Genomic DNA, 21,490 nt, shown 5'->3' with positions numbered 1-21,490 from the left:
TGGGGGGGGGGGGGTTGAGAGATGCTAGGACTACAGACCCCAGTATCCCCAGCCAACTATTCCCCAGATTGGAGGGGGGGAGCTCCCTGAAACAGGCATTATATGTTGGCTCCTGTGTTGTAGGGCTGTCCTCCAGCTGTTGAGGTTATGAACTGCAGTTGACATTCTCAGATGGACTTTTTTGCTCACAAGCTCACAGCATAAATGGGGGGGGGGGGCTGATCTTGTCTAACTCCAGAAGTTAAAAAAAAAAGCTGTGCAAAAAGAGCAATAATTCTTCTACAGCAGACATGTCAAACCCAAGGCCCGGGGGCCGGATGCAACTTGTGAAGTGGTTTCATGTGGCCCACGAAGCCATCCTGGAAACAGTGAGGGAACGGCCCCTGCTGCCTTAGCCCTGGCCCAGGACGGCCAGGAGCCAATGTACAATTTTGTGGTGGCCATCTATGCTGAAACGCATTCAGTCTTAGCTCCATAAGCCCACCTCCCTGCGTGTCCTGAGAGGAACAGTGAGGCTCCTCCAGTGGACCATGCCTTGGCACTTGCTCTGGTCCCACCCCCTTCTGCCAGAGACCCTCAGATCTATCCCACTCCTGCCCAGGCCCCCACAGGCACCCTTGATGCGAACGATGTAGAGCTGGCTACACCCACCCAGTAGGCCACACCCACTCCATCCACGCCCACCCATTAGGCCGCACCCACCCTGGTCACACCCACCCGGTCCCCTGAGGGCAACCACAATGTTGATGTGGCCCTCAGTGAAATTGAGTTTGACACCCCTGTTCTACAGCATTTGAGACCTTTTTTGTGGTTCCCATCAGGGCTCCTTGCAGGAAGCCTCCAGCTAAACGTTTGTAGCTCAACAATAAACACGGCTTTACATCAGGGATGCCCAAGCTTGGCAACTTTGAGATTTGTTGACTTCAGCTCCCAGAATTTCCCAGCCAGCATGGCCTTGTGGGCATCGACTCCCAGAATTCCCCAGCCATTGTGGGAGTTGGTCCATCCCTCTTAAAGTTGCCCAAGGTGAAAACACTGTCCAGGAGATGCCATGTAAAGCTGGGTTGTCCAACGTTGGCTACTTTGAGACCTGTGGACTCCAACTCCCCAAATTCCACAGCCAGCATGTTGAGTTAAAGCCCACCCATCTTAAAGCATGGTTGCCTGGAGAATTCTGGGAGTTGAAAGTCCACAGATCTTAAAGTTGCCAAGATTGACACCTCTGCTTTACATGGCATCTCCTGGACAATGTTTTCAACCTGGACAAATTTAAGAGGGGTGGACCAGCTCCCAGAACGGCTGGGGAATTCGGGAGTTGAAGTCCACTTAAAGCTGCTAAGATGAAACAAAGTTGTCCTAGGAAGTCAACAAGTCACTAAACTGAGGCAGTTCAGACTTTGTAATAGTGAAAGTAATACCTCCACAATAACTTTACTCCAGCTGTCAGAGAGTGCATGTGATAGCTGAAATTATTTCAAAGGAAATAAAACTCATTTAATTGTCAGCCTGAATCATACCGGGCCAGATTTTGGTGACTAAAGATTTGTAAGCAAAGTCATTTGCAAAGGGAGAACTATTTTGAACAGGTCTCGTGAGAAACTACATTAACCCCTGACCGGGATCTTGAGATTTTCCCCACCTACGGATGACCGTGATTTGCTCTTTCCTACCTGTGTTTCGGTCCTCACATGCCATCCACACAGGCCTTGTCTCAGCACAGTAAATAATCAAGGTATTTATGGCACTGGAAACAGATTTCCTCTCGCTGTTAGGGGAATAATGATGAACAAATAAGAACTATCCCCCTTGAGAGTTCAAGCTTTAATCTGGTTTAACCTGCAGCAAGTTGTAGTCCTGGATTGCAATGTAGGGTTTGCCTCATGATGCATTTTCTATTCTCTGGCTGGTGTATTGGCTTCTTAAAATGAAGCTTTCAGAAGCTGCTCCACTCCAGAGAGTTACACCTCCAAGGCTTTTTCAGTTACTAAGTCCATCTTGCCCTCTTTCCTTCCATTTTGACTTTTTTGTCCCTCTCAGCTACCATTGTTTTCCCAGAATGCCCCAACACAGTGGTTGCTTTGGGCTTTCCTGGGAGAGAGAAATGGACGTTTGAACCTCAAGAATCGCTGTTGGGGGAGCCATCGGGTTATCAAGTGCAACAGAAATGTTCTTTCAGACATGCGTGATTCTGTTAAGGTGATCTTGATGTCAGCCTTGCAAGGTGGACTAATTCTACTTTATTGTAAGGGAACCTTAACAGGATCTTACAAATCTAAAATTACTTTTCTTCCCCTCCCGTCTTTATGCAAGTAGTCCTCGCCGTACGACCACAATTAAAGCCGGAATTTGTGCTGCTAAGCAAGACATTTGTTAAATGAGCTTTGCCCCATTTTATGACCTCACTTGCCACGGTTGCTCAGTGAACCCCTGCAGCTGTTCAATTAGCAACACGGTAGAATCTGCCTTCCCTGTTGACTTTACTTGTCGGAAGGTCGCAAAAGGGAATCACATGACCCAGGGACACTGCGACCGTCATAAATATGAATCAATTGCCAAGTGTCCAAATTTTGATCACACGTCCATGAGACGCTGCAGTGGCTGTTAAGTGTCATAAGTCATACGTCACTTTTTTCAGTGCTTTGAACGGTCACTAAACAAACTGGGGTAAGTCAGGAACTACCTGTACTTTTTAACCGTGTGCTATGTTTTTATAATCTATTTATATTTGTTTTGTTTGAATCTGGCAGTGCGTCTGACACGGGTGAAGAAACATCCCTGCAAGTTCTTGCAGCCAGCCAAGACCAAACCAGGATAGATTGTCCTAGATTTCAACAGCAAACCAAGGGGCTCTTTTGGGAAACAGACTGAACTTTGCAGATTGAGCAATCCCAAACCTCAGGGCTTGCAAGCGGAAAAAAAAAAAAAAGGAAAGGGAGGGGAGGGGAGGGGAGGGGAGGGGAAAAAAAAAGAAGGGCAACAGTTTTTCTAACGCCTGTTTTCACACTTCTGAGAAGGCTAGAATGAAGAGGGCTGGAGGAAGCAGATGCAATCCTCTGCTCACAGCCCAGAGCCGTTCAACTGCTGGAGCAGGGCTTGCTGCTTTTAACTGAAACTGTCCCGGATGGATTTCAGCCTTCCCTCCAGAAATGGGATGGGAGACCCTTGGCCAAGGTGATCAGAGGCTGCATTTCCCAGCTCTTTCCAAAGTGCAGATCAGTTGGGCCAAAAAAGGCAGAGTAAGAAGGACCTAACTGCAAATACAGGTAGTCTTGTAGTTCAGGAGTTACAACAGTTCACAACAGCCCCGAAAAAAGGGACTTAGGATCATTTTTCACACCAATGACCGTTGCAGCCTCCCCAGGGTCACGTGATCAAAATCCAGAAGCTTGGCAAGTGGCTCATATTTGTGACGGTCACCACTGTCCGGGGGTCAGGTGACCCCTTTTGCGACTGTTGTAAACTGAGGACTATCTATAATCCCGTCTCCAGGTGGTCCTCTGCAGGGTGAGATTGAACTGCAGGCTTTGCCTTCCCCCAAAACTTTGCCTACCCCCGATTTAAAAGAAGCAGAAGAGAAAGGCCTGGACGCCACCCCCAAAATGTGTCCACGTGCCACGAGGATGCAAAAGATCCTTGCTCAGCGCTGGGTCCATCTGCTACTCATCAACCGAACTAACCCCCCCAAGGCCGTTCTCCTCCTCCAGAGCATGAAGTGTGGTCTCTGCGCCCAGCCCACCTCCCCTAGTTTTGAAAGAAAAGTTTGGATTTCAACCTCCAGCAAAAAAGGGTGGCGGGGAGCCCTCCCCAAGGCTTTAAGGTAAGGCTAGATGGGTGTGCTTGTGTTTTTCCCCATCAGAAGGCAGAAGACAGTTGCTTACAAAAGGCTGGTGTTTAGTTGAAGGCACATGCGGGTAAAACCATCGCAAAACATTTTAAAGCAGCGGTCAAAATAAATACGCGGAGAGATGGAGCAATCAGCCTGATTGCTCTCAGTCATGCTCGGGGTTACCTCAGCGCAGTTCTCAGATTGCCTCTGCTCTCAGTGAGGAATTGGGACCATGCAAGGAGTCCTCAGGTTACAATAGCTTGTTTAAGGACCATTCAAAGTTACAACAGTGCTGAAAAATGACCGTTTTTTTCACACTTACAATCGTTGCAGCCTCTCCGCGGTCACGTGATCAAAATTCAGCCTACTGGGCAACTACTTGTATTTATGACGGTTGCAGTGTGCCCAGGGTTCACGTGATCCCCTTTTGTGACCTTCTAACAAGCAGAGTCCATGGAGAGGCCAGGCTCAACAACCATCTTACTCAGTGAACAGTGAATCACTTAACAGCAGCAGCCAGAAAGGTCATAAAATGGGGCAAAACTCATTTAACAACTGCCTCGCTTAGCAACAGAAATTTTGAGCTCAGTTGTGGTCAAGGGTTGAGGACTAACTCTGTGGAGAGGCCCAGGACAGCAGCCCAGGAGCAAAGAGAGAGCATCCTGATTTCCCCTTAGCAAATAAACGTCATGCCTTTTTTTAAAACCATGATGGAATCGGTGTTGCAGCGTTGTACCAGCGCTTCATAATCATGAGCAGGCTAGATTTGCATGAGTGAACACCCATACACACTCCCCTGTGTGTAAATCTTGAGATGCAGTGATCCAGTGTGTGCTTCGAGAGATTCCTCTGGCCTTGAAGGGTTTTAAGTCAATCCTGTGTGTCCCAACAAAGGCCAATATCAACAGAAGAGAATATTTGCATCTCAGGGTTGAACTGTGGGGTCCTTGCGGTGGGGTCTCTGAGCTCGGTTGTTTTCTTGCAGACATTGCAAGAAAATAGCAGACAGTACTAGAAAGGAGTGGGATATGTGAGATGGAGGAGGGGGGAGAGGGGAAGGAGGCGGAGGAGGAGATCTGTGGGGTACTTGGTGCTCTCTGAGTTTGGTTGTTTTCTTGCAGAGATTTCATGACCCAACTAAGGAACATCATCAGTGTTAGAACTGAGTAGAGTTTGCAGAGAGGAGGAGGAGGAGGAAGAAGAGGAGGAGGACAACGACGACAACTGTGGGGTCCTGGGTGCACACTGAGCTTGGTTGTCCCAAAAATGCTTTTCCAAGATGCAACTGGACTTTGTTTCTTTCTTGGAGATTCTTTGAATCTCCATAGTCTTTGAGCTTGGTTGTTTTCTTGCAAATGTTTTATTACCCAACTAAGTAATATGATCATGCTAGAAGAGAGTGAGGTATGGGAGGAGGAGGAGGAGGAGGAGGAGGAGGAGGAGGAGGAGGAGGAGGAGGAGGAGGAGGAGGAGGAGGCAAATGTAGGATCCTTGATGCTCTCTAAACTTGGGTGTTTTCTTGCAGTTTTCATGACCCAACCAGGGAATGTCACCTATACTTGTTCTACTCTATATGACTAATATGTAACCTTGCTCAACTTTATTGTCATCAATCAGCACAAGAGAATTGTTATTAAAATATTCAAAACATCCAGAACTAAATTATCCCTTTTGGTAAATTTTATTGCTTCATTTATGAATACACATGTGTGTGCACGTGTACATGCCTGTATATGTATATATTTTTAATTTCATTTTATCCCACTTTTATTATTTTTATAAATACCTCAAGGCAGCGAATGTGCCTTATACTCCTTATATTTCCTTCCCCTTTTTTCCCCATAACAAGCCTGTGAGATGGGTAATATTTGCATTTTATACTGCCATTCCAAGTTTCTGTTTTTCAGAAGGCTGCTTTTAATGTCCTCTTGATGTCTATGTATAATTTTCAGTCTGTATGTATTTTGAACTATCCCGGCATTGTCGGTTTAATTTTGGATATATTGAATAATGGAATACCAGTTCTCTTGTGCTGGTGAATATCAAGTTTCTGTTTTTCAGAAGGCTGCTTTTAATGTCCTCTTGATGTCTATGTATAATTTTCAGTCTGTATGTATTTTGAACTATCCCGGCATTGTCGGTTTAATTTTGGATATATTGAATAATGGAATACCAGTTCTCTTGTGCTGGTGAATATCAGAATAAAGTTAAATAAGTATTGAAGGCCATGTTTCTCAACCTCACTTCGTCCCGACAATACAGACTGTGAGGGCTGACTGTGTTTCATTTCCATTAGTTCCCCCAGAACAATGTTAAATCAGACCCTTTGCAGGAAATAAAAAAAAAAAAGTGTTTGGGTGTGATGGTTACACCCTTTAAAAAGACCAACGTGCGTCAAAGCTCTCAAACTTATTTTCTGTGTGACTTTCAGTAGCTGAAAACATTCAGGCCATTTGCAACTAATGTTCAAGCAGGGGGTTGGACTAGAAGACCTCCAAGGTCCCTTCCAAGTCTATTATTCTGTATTAACTGATGTTTGAGCAGGGGGTTGGACTAAAAGATTCTGTATGCTGTATTTTTATGTTAAACTCCCAAAAGGAAGGGGGGAAACTAGTATATTTAAACCTTTGCCACTTCTACAGGAATTCATGGATTCATCCTATAACCCTTTGTCTGATTAAATATCCCATAAACTCTGATCTCTTTTATGTACATCTATTATGGTCAGATCCATACGATTCAGTTTCTCTGAACGTAGCTAAGTTTTGTTACACTGTCTGTAAAATTAGGCAGACGTTGCCCACCCACTGACAATTTCACCATCAATTGTAATACATTAGTGGGCCTTGTTCTGTTCGGTTCTGCTTTATTTTAACTTTTACATTTTTCAGTGCTGGTCTGTGACCATAATAAAGACTGAACTGAATTATTTCAACTCTTTATATATTTACACACAAAACCTTCTTTTAAAAAACCCAACTGAAGTTGTGGAAGATCTAAGCTGTAAGATGGAGGGAGGGGAGGGAAAAAGCTTGAAAAAATTTATGAACTAGTTTGATTCGGGGTCTCAAACGGTAATTTGTTGGTTTTCTCTGAAAATGGGTCTTTGGTGAGGTCCACAAGAATCCTGGTAGTTCCTGTACATCTGATCATAATGCGCCTCCTCACCAGCTGAGTGGCCCACAGCATTGGTTTCGTTCTTCCGGGCTTCCTCCACCAGCTGCCGGATGCTCAGCTGCTCGATCTGCATTCAGAAGACAAGGAGATACTTCGGGTTGGGTCATGGCTACATGGGAAGGGCCCACAGTGCAACAGAGAGGTTGTAAAAGCAACGGTAAAGAAGAAGTTGTAAATACAAAGGTCAAGTATCAAAAGAGCAGCTGGGTCTGCTTGCTGTTCCATGGTGTCCAAGATGCTTTGGGTACCCTGTGCAACATCCAACCTATCTCAAAGGTCAATGAGGTAGAATGTGCTCTGGATTCCCAGGAGTCATAGGAAAGCAGAAAGCTGCTTTCCCAAACCAGCTTAGAAAGTTTGGTTGGCAGGAAGAGGGTTAAGATAATTCCTCTCTAGCTTTTTCCAGAGTATATCTGTAGTAATAGTTCCTTGAGGGACTGCCACAAAGAAGAGGGGGTCAACTTATTTTCCAAAGCATCTCAAGGTAGGACAAGAAGCAACGGATGGAAACTAATCATGGAGAGAAGCAACCTAGAACTAAGGAGAAATTTCCTAATAGCGAGAACAATTAATCAGTGGAATGACTTGCTTCTAGAAGTTGTGGGTGCTCCAACACTGGAGGTTTTTAAGAAGAGACTGGACAGCCATTTGTCTGGAATGGCATAGGGTCTCCTGCCCAGATTGGACTAGAAGACCTCCAAGGTCACTTCCAACTCTGTTATTGTCTATTCGGACATGATAGCTATCTTCCAGTACTTGAGGGGCTGCCACAAAGAAGGGGTCAACTTATTTTCCAAAGCCCCTGAAGGCAAGACAAGAAGCAACGGATGGAAACTCATCAAGGAGAGAACCAACCTAGAACTAAGGAAAAATTTTCTGACAGCGAGAACAATTAATCAGTGGAACTGCTTGCCTCCAGACATTGTGGGTGCTCAATTACTGAGGCTTTTAGAAAGAGATTGGACAACCATTTGTGTGATATGGTGTATGTCTTCTGTTTGAGCAGGGGGTTGAACTAGAAGACCTCCAAGGTCCCTTTCAACTCTGTTATTCTGTTACATTCCGTTCTGAGCCTGGCAAAATTCTGTCTATAGGTGAAGAACAGTAAAGGAAACCATTGCCACACAGAGATATTCAAAAGCGGAGCAATTTTAACAAGAAACTTTGATGGTCAAGGAAGAAAGAGCAGGACCTCCCAGTGGGAAACAGAACCCTCCAAATCACTCACATCAAATAAGATCTGAAAACATGAGCGTTAGTCCTCTACAGTATATGGCTGTTTTGAAAAAGAAAAGTGAATCTAACACAAAGGAGGACCAACTCTACAATTAACCTTAGGAAGTTCTGAAATTTGACCAGGGAACTCAAGTCAGAATTTGAGTCATTGACATCCTGACCGATTGTCCTGCTCACCTCCACCAGGATCAGCTTGCAGCGTAAAGGAACAGCATCTGGAAATTCTTCTCCAAAACACAGAATCACTTTGCTGTTTGGGAAGCGTCCTTGATTGTTATAATACTGATGGAGCTCTGGAAGAGGAAAACAGGCACACTTCTACTCACTGAAATCAGGAATAGGTGAGTGATCTCAGTAGGCTTAGCAGCACATAAGCAGAAAAAGTCCCAAAGGTGCTTTTGCAGATGGCAACTGGACTTCCTTATTTTCGCTTCTCATCCCAGAAGCTACTTCAGCTCTGACTGAATGATGGGGGAATGGAAGGATTTTTATTCCTGCAAGCAATATAAATCCTTCCATTCCCCACCATCCGGTCAGAGCTGAAGAAGCTTCTGGGATGAGAAGCAAAACGTCTTCAAAGAAAAACAAAGAAAGTCCAGCGGCCTCCTGAAAAAGCACCTGTGGGACAACAAGGACTTGGACGACTGAGAATCTCCATAGACATTTAAGTAGAAAAAGGTCCCACTGACCTCGGAGGAAGTAGTTGGTGTCAAAGATTTTGACCACCTCATCCCGGTCCAATTTGTTGGGCTTCTCCTTGCAGGCCATGGTGTTCCCACTCCAGAAGACTCTTCCTTGGCTCAGTCGCTTGATGAAGATGCCTTGTTTGTTGCAATGCAGAAGGACACCCCGTTCCAGGTGCCCAAAGAGCTTTCTGGTAATCTGCCTCTGGCGCTCATTGGAGATCAACTCTGCGGATGGGAACTGTACGTGTTCCAGGCTATCCAGGCAATAGGGCGCCTCTCCCAGGGAGATCCGGCAGCCTTCGGGGCGAGAGGTGGTTGTGCTCCCCACCAGCTTTCCTCCGTAGTAGAAGTTGATCACCATTTGGGAGTAGGCTACAAAGTCACACAAGGTAGAAATCGTCAGGTGAGTTTGCAGGTAGCCTGTTTTGAGGACTGCAAGGGGTGGACCCAGGTGCTCCTCTCAAAAATGGGATCGTGGTATGGAAGACAGTATTTCAGGATGCAAGTCCACCAAGCTACATCAAAGCTCTGCTCTACAGCGTAAATTGCCTTCAAACATACATGACTTGCCTCCAGACGTTGTGGGTGTTCCAACACCGGAGGTTTTATAGAAGAGATTAGACAACCATTGGTCTGAAATATGATAGGGTTTCCTGCTCTAGCAGAAGGTTGGACTAGAAGATCTCCAAGGTCCCTTCCAGCTCTGTCGTTCTGTTATTCTATAAATTTTCTGGGGCAAACAGAAAACGGAGCAAATAGTGGGATCTTCAATGCCTCCATTTTACTTAAATGCTTGGAAAAACCAAGTCCAAGGGACTGACAAGACGCTTGTGCCAAATTGGGAAGGTGGAATTATCCTCTTATACCATTTCTCCGGTGGAAGCTTTGAATTTCATTGAGAACATTGCACAAGGAAGCATTTTAAACTTCCCCTTAGCTTTGCTTATGGGACTGTTCACAAACTTGTAAAGTAAGGGTCTTCAAACTTGGCCCTTTTATGATTGTGGACTTAAACTCCCAGAATTCCTCAGCCAGACACACGTGCCTGGCTGAGGAATTCTGGGAGCTGAAGTCCACAAGTCATAAAAGGGCCACGTTTGAAGACCCCTGTTGTAAGGAAACCCAAGGTTGCCATCACAGACACCTATCATCTGTTGGATTTACAGCCGCATCACTGCGATCCTGAAGTCTCAGTGGAACCATTTTGAAATCAGAGTGGCCTTCAAACTTTGCTTTCCATAAACATGTCCCACCAGAGCCATGCTTCTGGAAAAGACATCTATGTCCTCTCATGCTTTCTTGCCCGTGAATTTTGTTCTGTAGTTCTATTTCCTTCCTCAAAGAGGTCCACCCCGTCTCAGCTTTGTAACTTCATGGGCTTGCAGCTGCAAAACTGCACAATTCCATCTTATATGCCTCGTCCAAGCTTTTGCAATAGTCATTTCTCCCTGTGCAGACTGGAACCCCATGCCCTGTCCCCCAGTATTTTATTGAATGCACAGACGTTGACAATGAGAAAGAGGGATTTAAATATTAGTATTAGTATAAGTATTAGAATTGTAGGAAAATATGTTTTGGGAAGAGTGGGAACATATTAGCATGGAAACATAGAAAGAATGTGTGCTGATTGAGGCAGCCTTAAAGACCTCAGTTCTCAGTATGCTTTATCAAAACTGCTGTGGCAACATAACTGATATATTTCTTTTTTTTTAAACAATAACTCTTGAGGATTGTAAAGGTAGAAAGTTGGAGAAGTAATTTGATATTTGCTGATTATGAATATTCAGACTTACATCATTTATTCATTATTTTGGGGAAGGATTTCCTCCAGCACATGCTGAATAATTACTGCAGTAAGCCTTGATTACTGCTGTGGTGCTCTTGTATTTGATTCCTCGGCATTATTGATATTAATATTAGTATTATTAGTTCTAGTATCCATTCTGGACTTTCCCCTCTCCCCGAAGGCATGCATAATGCTCACAGTCTTTGGAATAGAAAAAAAATGAGGAAATTGAAAAGGAATTGGAGTTAAATCATGGCTAATCGCACTGGATACTGATTGAAAGATCATACCTAGAAGCGGCTCATATGCAGCAAACCCAGTCATCAGGGACAAAGCTATGATTAAGAAAAGAAAATAAATAAATTATTAAGCAGAATATACATCTGGAATCTCCAGATTAAGGCTTCCCTTCTCTGCTGGATTAAATTCAGCTCAACTACTTCATCTAGGACGAGTGCTCTTGACTCCTTGGGACTAACTCTTGAAGGCCTCCACCACTTTCTACCATCTGTGACTGAGATGTCTCAATGTTGGACATTGAACTTTGTGCCTTCAGCCAGAAGTTTGCTTGGTTTCAAGATCTGCAACTGCCACCCTTGACATAAGTCAAGGACCGATTTGATTGAGTTTTCTTTTCCTTCTTGAAATTTGGCATCATGGTTCCATGGGCAAAGGGCAAGTTCACCTACATGGACAGGTTGTCCTCACCTTTATCAGCCAAAGCCAATGACCTGGCCAGTTTATACTGTAAACACAATGGCCTAGTTTATTTATTCCATAAATAAGTACTAACATAATTGCATTCTCTGTGCCTAGGAGAAAGGAATGAGTTTGGAAAACACGCTAGGTCCAGAACATCTGGAGATTCCTGTTTTATCCGGCAAACCATCCGCTACATCTCCTGTTCAATAGAGGATGCTTTCTTGAGGATGAAAATAGCTCTTCCCTAGCAAATTCAGACATAAATACTGTAAGGTCTTAAAAGGTATTTAGTCCTCAAGATGCATGTAACATTATTGTGTTTGTTCTCTTTCAACGAAAAAAATTAAAGACATCTCTGTGAGACTCTTGCTGGGTGCAATTGGCTGTTGGAAGTTTGACAAATATTTTACCAGTATCACATTAAAGCATCTCTGCCCTCATTGACCTATCCACATCATCTTTGGTTTAAACAAATATGTCTGGATAATTTATCAAATCAAAGCCCAATTTAGATTCTTTCTGTAGTCCTTCACAGACTTCCAAAGACTTATGGCTGAGGAATCAAGACAGCCATGGACAATATAATCTTGATGGAATTGACACAAGTCCTTCACCCAACAATCTTGATGGAATTGACACCCTTCACCCAACAATCGTATGACAGGAATGACATCACCTGCTCTCTCTTTCCCCCAATCGATGAGTGCCTATGACAAAGGAGCTTGGTTGTTGACTTGCAGACATTTCATTACCCAACTAGATAACATTATCAGTGTGATAATGACGCTAATTGATGAAGTTACTTACATGAGTAATGAAACTTCTGCAAGCCAACAATCAACCAAGCTCAGAGAACACCAAGAACCCCACAATTCAGCCCTGAGCTACAGATATTCTCTCCTATTGGAAAGGGTGGCTTACCAGGATTCGACTGATGCATCCACCAGTCTGGGATGGGTGGGTTTCTGCTGCTCTCCTGTGGTGGTGAAGGACTCCTTTTGATTGTGCCAAGGTATTCCTCTACAGCTGAAGGAGTCTGGGGAGTTTATGGAGAAGACATGGAACCTTGAGCTGACCAAGCCCACAGAACTGCCACCAGAAAGCAGTTTATCTTACCCTAAATTATTCTGAGATTGGCCATCTCTGAATGCCATATATAGCGGCCTACATTTTTTTTTATCTATGGCCTTTTTCCCATATTGCCATGCACACTTATCTTCCTGAGTTGTACTTATTCTGGAAAGGGCGGGAGGAGCTGCAAAGAAGGATCCAGGAAGCTTTCCTACAACAGATTCCATTTCCTGCAACCTACACAGAAATCAGCACTCAGGGGTTATCCATTGAGTGTAATTAGAAAAGCCAAAATGGCGGCCACGTCAGTGCAATCACAGCTTGCACTTTTGTATGCATGTTGCATTTTTTTTCATGGACATGAAAAGGTTCAGCTCTACCATCTTGACTTTTTTATCCATGCCCCTGCAGACACCACCAAAGCAATTCACCTAGAGAAGAACAGTTGCACCCTGATGGATTAATAGTATCATTAGTGGAAGGGCCAAGTCTTAAGAAAGGGCTTGGAGACCAATTTCTTCCATACTAAACCCATTTTATTGGACCAGGTTTTATTTACTCTACTACATTGGTTCTCAACCTTTTCTTCACCACAGATCCTCCTCCCTTTTAAATACCTTTTGTGGCCACAGCCCCCCAAGATTTAACTCAAGATTTAAATCATAACATTTTTTCAGCCTTCACATCACAGCCCATCAGGGATTTGTGGAGCACAGGTTGAGACCCACTGCTCTACTGCATGGAAAAATTCTGGCCAAAAGATACAACTCTAAAGGGTGGGTGGAAATGACACTTTAGCCTAGTGTGAAACAGTTTAGTTACCTCTTTCATTAACTCTTCTATTGAGGAAGGGTTACAATCCATGTCTGTGATCTCATTCAAGCTGCATTTGGTCCCCATTCCAAGTTTGCCTGGAAGGTAATATCATTTGAGTCTTACTGCACACTTTACCAAGAATATCATTCTGCGAGAGATTCAGAGATTAATAGAGATTGACAGAGAAAGAAGCAAAGGAAAAGAAGAAGAAAAAGTGATCTAAAATCTGTCTTCTCAATCATCCAGATCATGGTTGTCTTTTTCCAAAAGGCAACTGGACTTTCTTGATTTTTTTTTTCTTGAAGACATTTCGCTTCCCATCCAAGAAGCATCCTCAGTTAAGCAGTTAAAGCATCTTCATCCCCAACATTTGGTCAGAACTGAAGATGCTTCATGGATGAGAAGTGAAAAGTCTTCAAGAAAAAACAAAATCCAGTTGCCTGTTGGGAAAGAAATCAGCTTTGGAGTGATTCTAAAACCTTGCTCTGTTGATTTGGCACTGAGGTGGGTAGAAAAACAGGGTATTCAGAACTCCAGACCTGACAAGTTTCCCCCCCCCCATTAAACCATAAAGACAGCGCAGAAAAACAGAAATATTTGGACATGTTTTAAACAGTGGCCTTTAGACAAACTCTGGGAGAGTGGGGGCAACTTTTCTATTAGTTTTTAAATGCAAACCAAAGAGAAAATAAGTTTTTTTTTTTGATCACAGGGAACCAAGCCTTGTAGAGACCCCCACCTTGACACCTCTGAAACATCACACAAAGGGTGAGAAAATGGCATTTGGGGTAGCTTCACAGACAAAGGAGTTAATGCAATCAACAGCAAAAGTCCCGGTGCAGAGACAGATTTCTTGAAATTCAGTTTTGCATGGTTGAAAAAACACACCAGAAGAACCACAGCTAAAAATAATGCAGGCTGTACAGCTTGGGTAAAGTCGGACATGGTGTTCTATAACCACAACATGTAGCTATGACAAAAGAGTCGACCCAGAGTTGCATTTTTACCCACTCTCACAACCCCAGAAAATAGAATCTTGGAGGGGGGGTGGCATAACTGCTGGATTGAAAGGGGAGTAAATCCTCTCTGCTCCCACCGATGTCAAGAAAAGGACATGGCAGAAAAGTAGAGATGGCTCGGGCACAGCAAGCTGGCTGAGATGGTTTCTCAAAAAGATGCACCAGACATGCAAGATCAAAAATCTCGTGGTTTTGCTTAGATCGTTGTTTTCCAGCTGGGGAATTCTGGGAGTTAAAGTCCTAATATCTGGCTGGAAAGGACAGGAATTTGCTTGATGCCATTCCTGTCCTTTCCACCCAGATATTAGGACTTTAACTCCCAGAATTCCCCCACATATGTGTCTTAAGCATGTCCTGGAAATAACTCAAGAACCAGTTATAACTCACTTTTTCAGTGCCACTGTAACTTCAAATGATTGCTAAAGAAATTATTGTAATGGTTGTTGTTTGGAGCCGTGTGGTGCAGTGGTTAGTATGCAGTATTGCAGGCTGACTCTGCCGACAGCCAGGAGTTTGATCCTGACCGGCTCAAGGTGGACTCAACCTTCCATCCTTCCAAGGTCAGTAAAATGAGGACACAGATTGTTGGGGGCAATGTGCTGATTCTATAAAACGCTTAGAGAGGTTTGTAAAAGCACTATAAAGCGGTATATAAGTCTAACTGCTACTGCTCCACCTGCAGTCATGCTATTTTTTTTCAGAGAACCATTTATTTCAAATGCACCAGCTCTACCTAAGGGAAGATTTTAGTTCTCTTCCCTCCAATAATTTGGAGAGAACAGTTTGAATCATTTCTTAACCTTAGCGGCTCTAAAGATTTTTAAAATCTGTGTAACTTATCCTGGGAAAGGTTTTGTTTTGAAGAGAAGCCAGTAAGAACTAAGCCCACTGTCTAATACCTGCACCCAGACATAGCTGCAGTGAGCAGAGGCTGTGCTGCAAAGCTGTGCGGCTGGGCCCCACTTACATTTCTGTTCTTCCTCTGGAACAATGCGGTAAACTTTGTAGGGCTCCGAAATGTCCAGTTGTGACCTCTCGGTCACCTCTTCAAAGTCAGGACTCTTGTTTAAGGCACAACGTAGTCGGGTTTTCCACGTGGCTGGCTCTGCCTTGTCGCCATCTTTGTACTTCCCTTTGAATATTGCCCAAGCCTACATGGAAGGACAGGAAGCGTTCTCACAAAGAAGGACTCAACCGCTTGAGATCCTGATCTAAGAAAGCGACAAAGGATTCCCAAGGAAAGGACAAAGGATTCCCAAGCAAGGGGCAAAGGATTCCCAAGGAAGAGACAAAGGATTCCCAAGGAAGAGACAAAGGATTCCCAAGGAAGGGGCAAAGGAGAGCCAACTTGGTTTAGGCATCAGGCCAGAAAGTAGGAGATTGTGAGTTCAAGTCCCACCTTAGCCATGAAAACCAATTGGGCAATTGACTTTAATTTACATTTTATTTGCCCAACTGTGATTAGGCACACAAGGAATTTGTCTCCGGTACAAAAGCACTCAATGTACATGCAATTTGGGGGCCCAGCCCCCCTCTCTCAGACCAAACCCACCTGACAGGGCAGCTGTGGTAGGGAAAATAGGAAGAGGAAGGAGTTTTAGGTGTGTTCACCACCTTGAGTTATTTGTAAAAATAATAAAGGCGAGCAATAAATACATAAAAATAATAAAGATGGGATCCAAATCAATAAATAAAATAAAAACAAATTAGGAAGACCATCAGTAAGGCCACCTGCACCATCCAAGTCACTCGATGGGCCACTGGCCATTCTTATTCTTAGGCTTCTTCTACATCTTATAATCACCGGTGTCAGCACACACACTATGTCAAAACATCTTGCCCACTATTTTAAAAATGCATGCAGATAGACCCTTTAAAATACAATTTCTACCAAGAATCAAGGTGTATTCGGTTGCTTTTTTTAGACTACCATCTAAATTACCCAGCTCTCCAATTCAGCACCACAGACAAAATAAAAGAAATATCTCCTTGGTAGTGGTGAGGAATTGGGATCCCATCTATTTAACTACCATCTAATTCCATGGGCAATTCAAAACAAGTTCTAGGTAAACTGGAAGTTGTTCCAATGTAGGAACCCATTTTTACATGATGGGGCGGGGGAGAGCCCCTTCTTAAAAAAAAAAATCTAAGTTGGACACCATGATTTGGCTAGCAAGATGATTGGCATATACGTTTATTTATTTATTAAATGTGATAAAATAATGAAATGAAATGGGTGGTATTGAGTTTAGCAAAATTCACTCAAAAAAGGGGATGGACAACTTCATATTTGACAGTTCTTTGGATCTTAGGCCAAACTACCAACAACTCAATCAAGGAATGTCTGTGATTTCCCTAAAAAAAGACGGTTGGTAATACCTTGAAAATTGATGCATCCACCTCTTGGTTATAATCCTGTTTTCCCGCATGTTTCCATGGGATACGAAACATGGTTTTCTCCTCGTTCTCCCAGATCAAACCAGGATACATTCCACTGTCAATTTGTTCGATCAGCCATTGTCTAAGCCGCCTTCCACCGTTTCGGTCACACACCCTGTAAGGAGAACATGTCAAGGGCTTTCTCCAAAACTGGAGTCCTTTTGCCGTGAAACTCCAATATTGTTAAAGATTGAGTCTCTAATCTGGTATTTCTCACCCATGGCTGGCTGAGGAATTCTGGGAATTGAAGTCCACCTATCTTAGAGTTCCCAGGATTGAGAAACACTGCTCTGATCCTATGCTCCATTTTTAACTCTCTATGAAATTGATCTGACAGATGTCAACAGGGAGGACTTCAAGAAGGAAGGTGTGCATTTGCGTGGTAGCTACAGATCTAGGAAATAATAAGAAAAAGTCTGGTGGTTGTAATATAATATAAACCACAGAGTATTTGGAGCAGATAAGCTCCCCTTATGGAATACTCTTGTACCAAAAGTTATGATTCCCACTCAAATATCTTATATTTAAACAGATGTTGATGTACATTCTATGCCAGCTAGATAGCAACACTTAAATCAATGTTGGCTGGTTCTGAAACTGATCCACAGAGTCAATCATAGTTAGAATTTGGATTCTGGAGCTGAAGACTAGGATGGGAGGAAGTTCCTGATGCCAGTAATAACAATTTCTGTATTTTTGCATTATCGCTTTGAAGCAAAATGGGTGACAAACAAATCTGACAAATAAAAATATTGAATGGACATGTCTGGGAGATCATGAGGACCCAAGCTTGACCCGAGGGGGTCAACAAGAGATCCAAATTATATTTTATAATATGTGGAAGTTTATGTCACAGTGGAACACTAAGTGAAAATTTTCAAATTGCTTATATCTATATTAGGGAAAGATCAACACAGGATAAAACTGTATCTAAGCCTTTTTGAGTGCCATGATTTTTCTTAAAAGCAGTCACTACGAGTGTCATTGGAGGTAAGATACAAATAGAGATAAGTCACAACAGAGAGAAAAAAATATGGAACCCCCCCAAGAGGTTTGATTCCAACTGCATTTTAAGGAAGTCTCTTCACAAACAAAATGTTCAGTGTAAAACTGTGTGAGATAATGTATCAGTTGCCTGTGTGAGGGGGGGCGAGAATTGCCCAAACTATCTTTAATCAAGAACAATTAACAATTTTCCCTGAGAAAGAGCTTCCTCAAAATGTTGTAAGAATCAGATTCCTTTTACAGCGCTCTCTCTCTCTCTCTCTCTCTCTCTCCCTCCCTCCCTCTCTCTCTCTCTCTCTTTATAAAAATGGAAATATTCAGATACCCATGGCGGATAACTTAGAACACGGAGAATGAAGCTTTACGCTTTGCAAATATTGTTTTGTTAAAAGAGATGAAAAATTTTCCTAAACATTTCCTAAAACATTTCCTAAATTGCAGCCATCCCTAGTGAGTACAGCTCGCATGTCCAACCAGATTTATTAACACATCAATGCCCTCAGTGCCCCTGTGTTATTGCTAGTAATAAACCCAAATGAGAAAGGTGAAGACTGGGCCTGAGGCTAGCAAAACTGGACTCCGTCAAACAGTTTCCCCACTGCTAAAACAACAGCTGTGATTCCAGAAGATCTGACCACTGTTGTTGGAGAACCATCACTGCCCTAATATGCCCTACAGCACAGTTAAATCTAAGTAAGCAGATGCTCCGTAATGGAGAATTTAACAGAATAATAGAGTTGGAAGTGGCCTTGGAGGTCTTCTAGTCCAACCAAGCAGGAGACCCTATATGATTTCAGACAAGAGATTGTCCAATCTCTTCTTTAAAACTTCCAGTGTTGGAGCATCTACAACTTCTGGAGGCAAGCTGTTCCACTATTTAATTGTTCTAACTGTCAGGAAATTTCTCCTTAGTTCTAGGTTGCTTCTCTCCTTGGTTAGTTTTCACCCATTGTTTCTTGACCTGCCTTCAGGTGCTTTGGAGAACAGGTTGACCCCTCTTCTTTGTGGCAGCCCCTGAAATATTGGAAAACTGCTATCATGTTACCCCTAGTCCTTCTTTTCACTAGACTAGACATACCCAATTCCTGCAACCGTTCTTCGTATGTTTGAGCCTCCAGCCCCCAAATCATCTTTGTTGCTCTTTTTTTAAGAGACTTGCACTGATCTAAAGCAACAGCTTTTGAGCAACATCTCAATAGTCATAGAATCATAGAAGAAGTAAACCCAAGAAGTAAAACATTTGTCTACGTTAATGAGCCTTAAAGATCCGGAAGTAAACTGCGAGTACCTGTCACACAAACCATATTTCAATAGCAACCTAGAATAACTCACTACAAATCCTTGGCAGAATTTTACGTTCTAAATTTCAGCTTGTGGGGAAGGTTTCTAATTTGGGCTTCTCAGGATGGTACTCCATTTTTAAAACCCCAGCCACCATTTCCTTTTAACGCCTGTCAAAAAAGAACAGCCACGGTCCAGTGAACCATTCTACAGGAAGATTCCTCTGTGCAAGCTAACTCAGAAGGCAGCCCCTGGATGGGATGGTTAACTCCATGAGAACAGCAGCTTCTATGTTCTTCCCGACCAGGAAGGGAGGCCAGAGCAGAAAAGTCCCAACTCTGCTTCTAAGCCAGTGTTTCTCAACCACTTTAAGATGGGTGGACTTCCACTCCCAGAATTCCCCAGCCGGGGAATTCTGGGAGTTGAAGTCCACCCATCTTAAAGTGGTTGAGCTGAGGAACCTTGTTCTAGAGACAGATGTTGATTGCACCATCCTTTGGCTCTCCACCAAGCCAACTGTGTCCTCCCCTTCCGTCTCTTCTTACTCCTTCTCCATTTCTCGTTCGGAAGCCTCTACTTCAGGCAACAAAACCACCCTGGAGACCTTTCGGATGGCAATGCCGAGGAGGACCGCTCCTCTAACTTCAGAGTGGGACAATCCCAAAGCTGCAAGGCCCAACGCGAACCAAGCAAAGATGGCAACTGCAGGATCAAAGGGAAGGGTCGGGGCTAATCACCGCAAGGAAGATGTCCAAGGTCCTGATGCGCCACAATCCTAGGAAAAAGGGGACTTCCTCTGGATGCTAAGAAGCCTGGATCTGGAAGCCCCGGGGACCCGACAAGATACCAGGCTGGCAAGGCGTGCCCACCCTCCTCCAGGGAAGCCCTCTCGCCCCCTCCCCTCCCGCTGACCTGCTCCACATCTGGACTGCGCCGGCTGCAGCGAGGTGAGAAGCTCTCCAGGCTAAGCGCAGCGGCCGTAAGCTTAACCCGAAACTCGCGCTTGGAAGAGCTACGCCCCGCACTTTTATACCCCCGGCCAAGTGGAGGGCGTCGGCCAACAGGTCGTTCGGCCAATGGCAAGCTAGAGCGGGAGGCAGGCTGGCCAATGGGAGGGGAGGATACCCCGGGGTTTCTTGCCAGTGCACCCCTTTCCGAGAAATCAGCGGGCGGGCGCGTCACTCGCTCCCGCCGCCAGGTGGGCGTCTGCCCGCCGGTGGCCGGGTTGGTGAAGTGCCCGGCCGGTCGGGGTTCGAGGTTCCTCTGGGGTGCCCACGAGGCGGAGACGGAGGAGTTGGAGGATTTGCCAGGAGCATCTGCTTCTCCTTGTCGGGAATCTTTCCTTTCCTGCCTTCTTTCCCGCTTTTTTTTCCTTCCTCCCTTTCATCTCTCTCTCCTTCCTTCCCTTCCTTCCTTCCTTCCTTCCTTCCTTCCTTCCCATTCTTCTTTCTTTTTCTGCCTTCCTGCTATCTTTCTCTTCTTTCCTTTTTTTTGCCTTCTTGCGTTCCTGTTTTCTTTTTCTTTCTTTCCTTCTTTTCTCTTCCTTTCTTTTCCTTTCTTTCTATTGCCTTCCGGCCTTCCCACTTTATTTGTCTGGGTTTTTTTTTTAATTTATTTTCTTAGTAAATGGTAGAGAGGCAAGGAAGAGACTCTTGAAGAGGCAGGAGAAAAGTCCAAAGGGCGAGAAAACAAACTCAGCGGAGGCTGGCAGGTGGATGAAGGACGGGCTCCCCAGGAAGGGCGGCGGCAGTTGTGTCCATTTATAAGGCTGCCACCACAAAGAGGGTGAGAATGGTGAGCAAATTGCCCAGCAGCTGAAAATCTATTAAAAATTGTGAGAAACATCAGTATAGGTAGGACAAAACTGGAGGCAGCTTTCCCTCATTCTCGGGGAGGGAAATGCATTTTAAAACTGCATTTCTTCCTTCCTCACCTACTGTTATCCTACAGAGGAAACTGTAAAGCTTACAGAACTATTTGGCCAGTTAACAGACAGTGGGTAGCCCAACATATTTTCTTCATTTTATGTATCTATTTTTCCTCTGTGTCTAAGGGCAGATGAGAGTCCATGCATTTGTGGACAACCTTATTATTTTATTAAATCAATAAAGTTTGGTCGTGAATGTTAAACTTCTCCCAGGATGTTTGCAAAGGCTGGCCAAGGAATGCCATGAGGGTCTGGCATCTGTCCAGTCTAAGGACCAACTGTCCCAAAATACCCTTTTCCTTTCCAGGGAGATGGAAGCTAGGCTCTCTCATCGCCATCTCCATGTTTGATCACCCAGGTTTAACTCCCTTGTTTGGTTCCACTTCAGCCTTGGACTTTTGTTTGCAAGTGGGGAGGAGGACGTGCATCCCTTGGTGGTTTTCTTGCAGATGTCACCAAACTAAGCAACATCATCAGTGCTAGAAGAGAGTGGGATCTGGGAGGAGGAGGAGGTGGTCA

General features: G+C 44.1%; 1 protein-coding gene across 1 annotated transcript; it reads right to left on the bottom strand.

Annotated features, from left to right (window-relative positions):
• Positions 1 to 6,675: 6,675 nt before the first annotated feature.
• On the bottom strand, positions 6,676 to 20,080 carry IRF8 (interferon regulatory factor 8). The gene is made up of 9 exons (XM_039356042.1): positions 19,957 to 20,080; positions 16,699 to 16,873; positions 15,287 to 15,470; positions 13,307 to 13,395; positions 12,335 to 12,449; positions 11,002 to 11,046; positions 8,929 to 9,297; positions 8,417 to 8,532; positions 6,676 to 7,070 (listed from the first exon to the last, which is right to left on the bottom strand). Exons 1-9 carry the CDS (start codon positions 19,965 to 19,967, stop codon positions 6,894 to 6,896), a joined length of 1,281 nt encoding a protein of 426 aa, XP_039211976.1. The 5' UTR covers positions 19,968 to 20,080; the 3' UTR covers positions 6,676 to 6,893.
• Positions 20,081 to 21,490: the final 1,410 nt, after the last annotated feature.

This window comes from Crotalus tigris, unplaced genomic scaffold (genome assembly GCF_016545835.1).
Source record: "Crotalus tigris isolate CLP2741 ecotype Arizona unplaced genomic scaffold, ASM1654583v1 scf7180000018783.1386937, whole genome shotgun sequence".
NCBI classification, from domain to species: domain Eukaryota; kingdom Metazoa; phylum Chordata; class Lepidosauria; order Squamata; family Viperidae; genus Crotalus; species Crotalus tigris.
Note: the sequence above shows the minus strand (reverse complement) of the source record. Positions and strands in the feature narration are given on the sequence as shown.

What these genes read in the sequence shown, in the direction of transcription:
- IRF8 (XM_039356042.1), bottom strand. An exon ending in TCCAGAGGAAGAACAGAAAT is followed by an intron (nt 13,396 to 15,286) that starts GTAAGTGGGGCC and finishes ATTACCTTCCAG; the next exon opens with GCAAACTTGGAATGGGGACC. An exon ending in GATGCATCAGTCGAATCCTG is followed by an intron (nt 11,047 to 12,334) that starts GTAAGCCACCCT and finishes TCTTAATCATAG; the next exon opens with CTTTGTCCCTGATGACTGGG.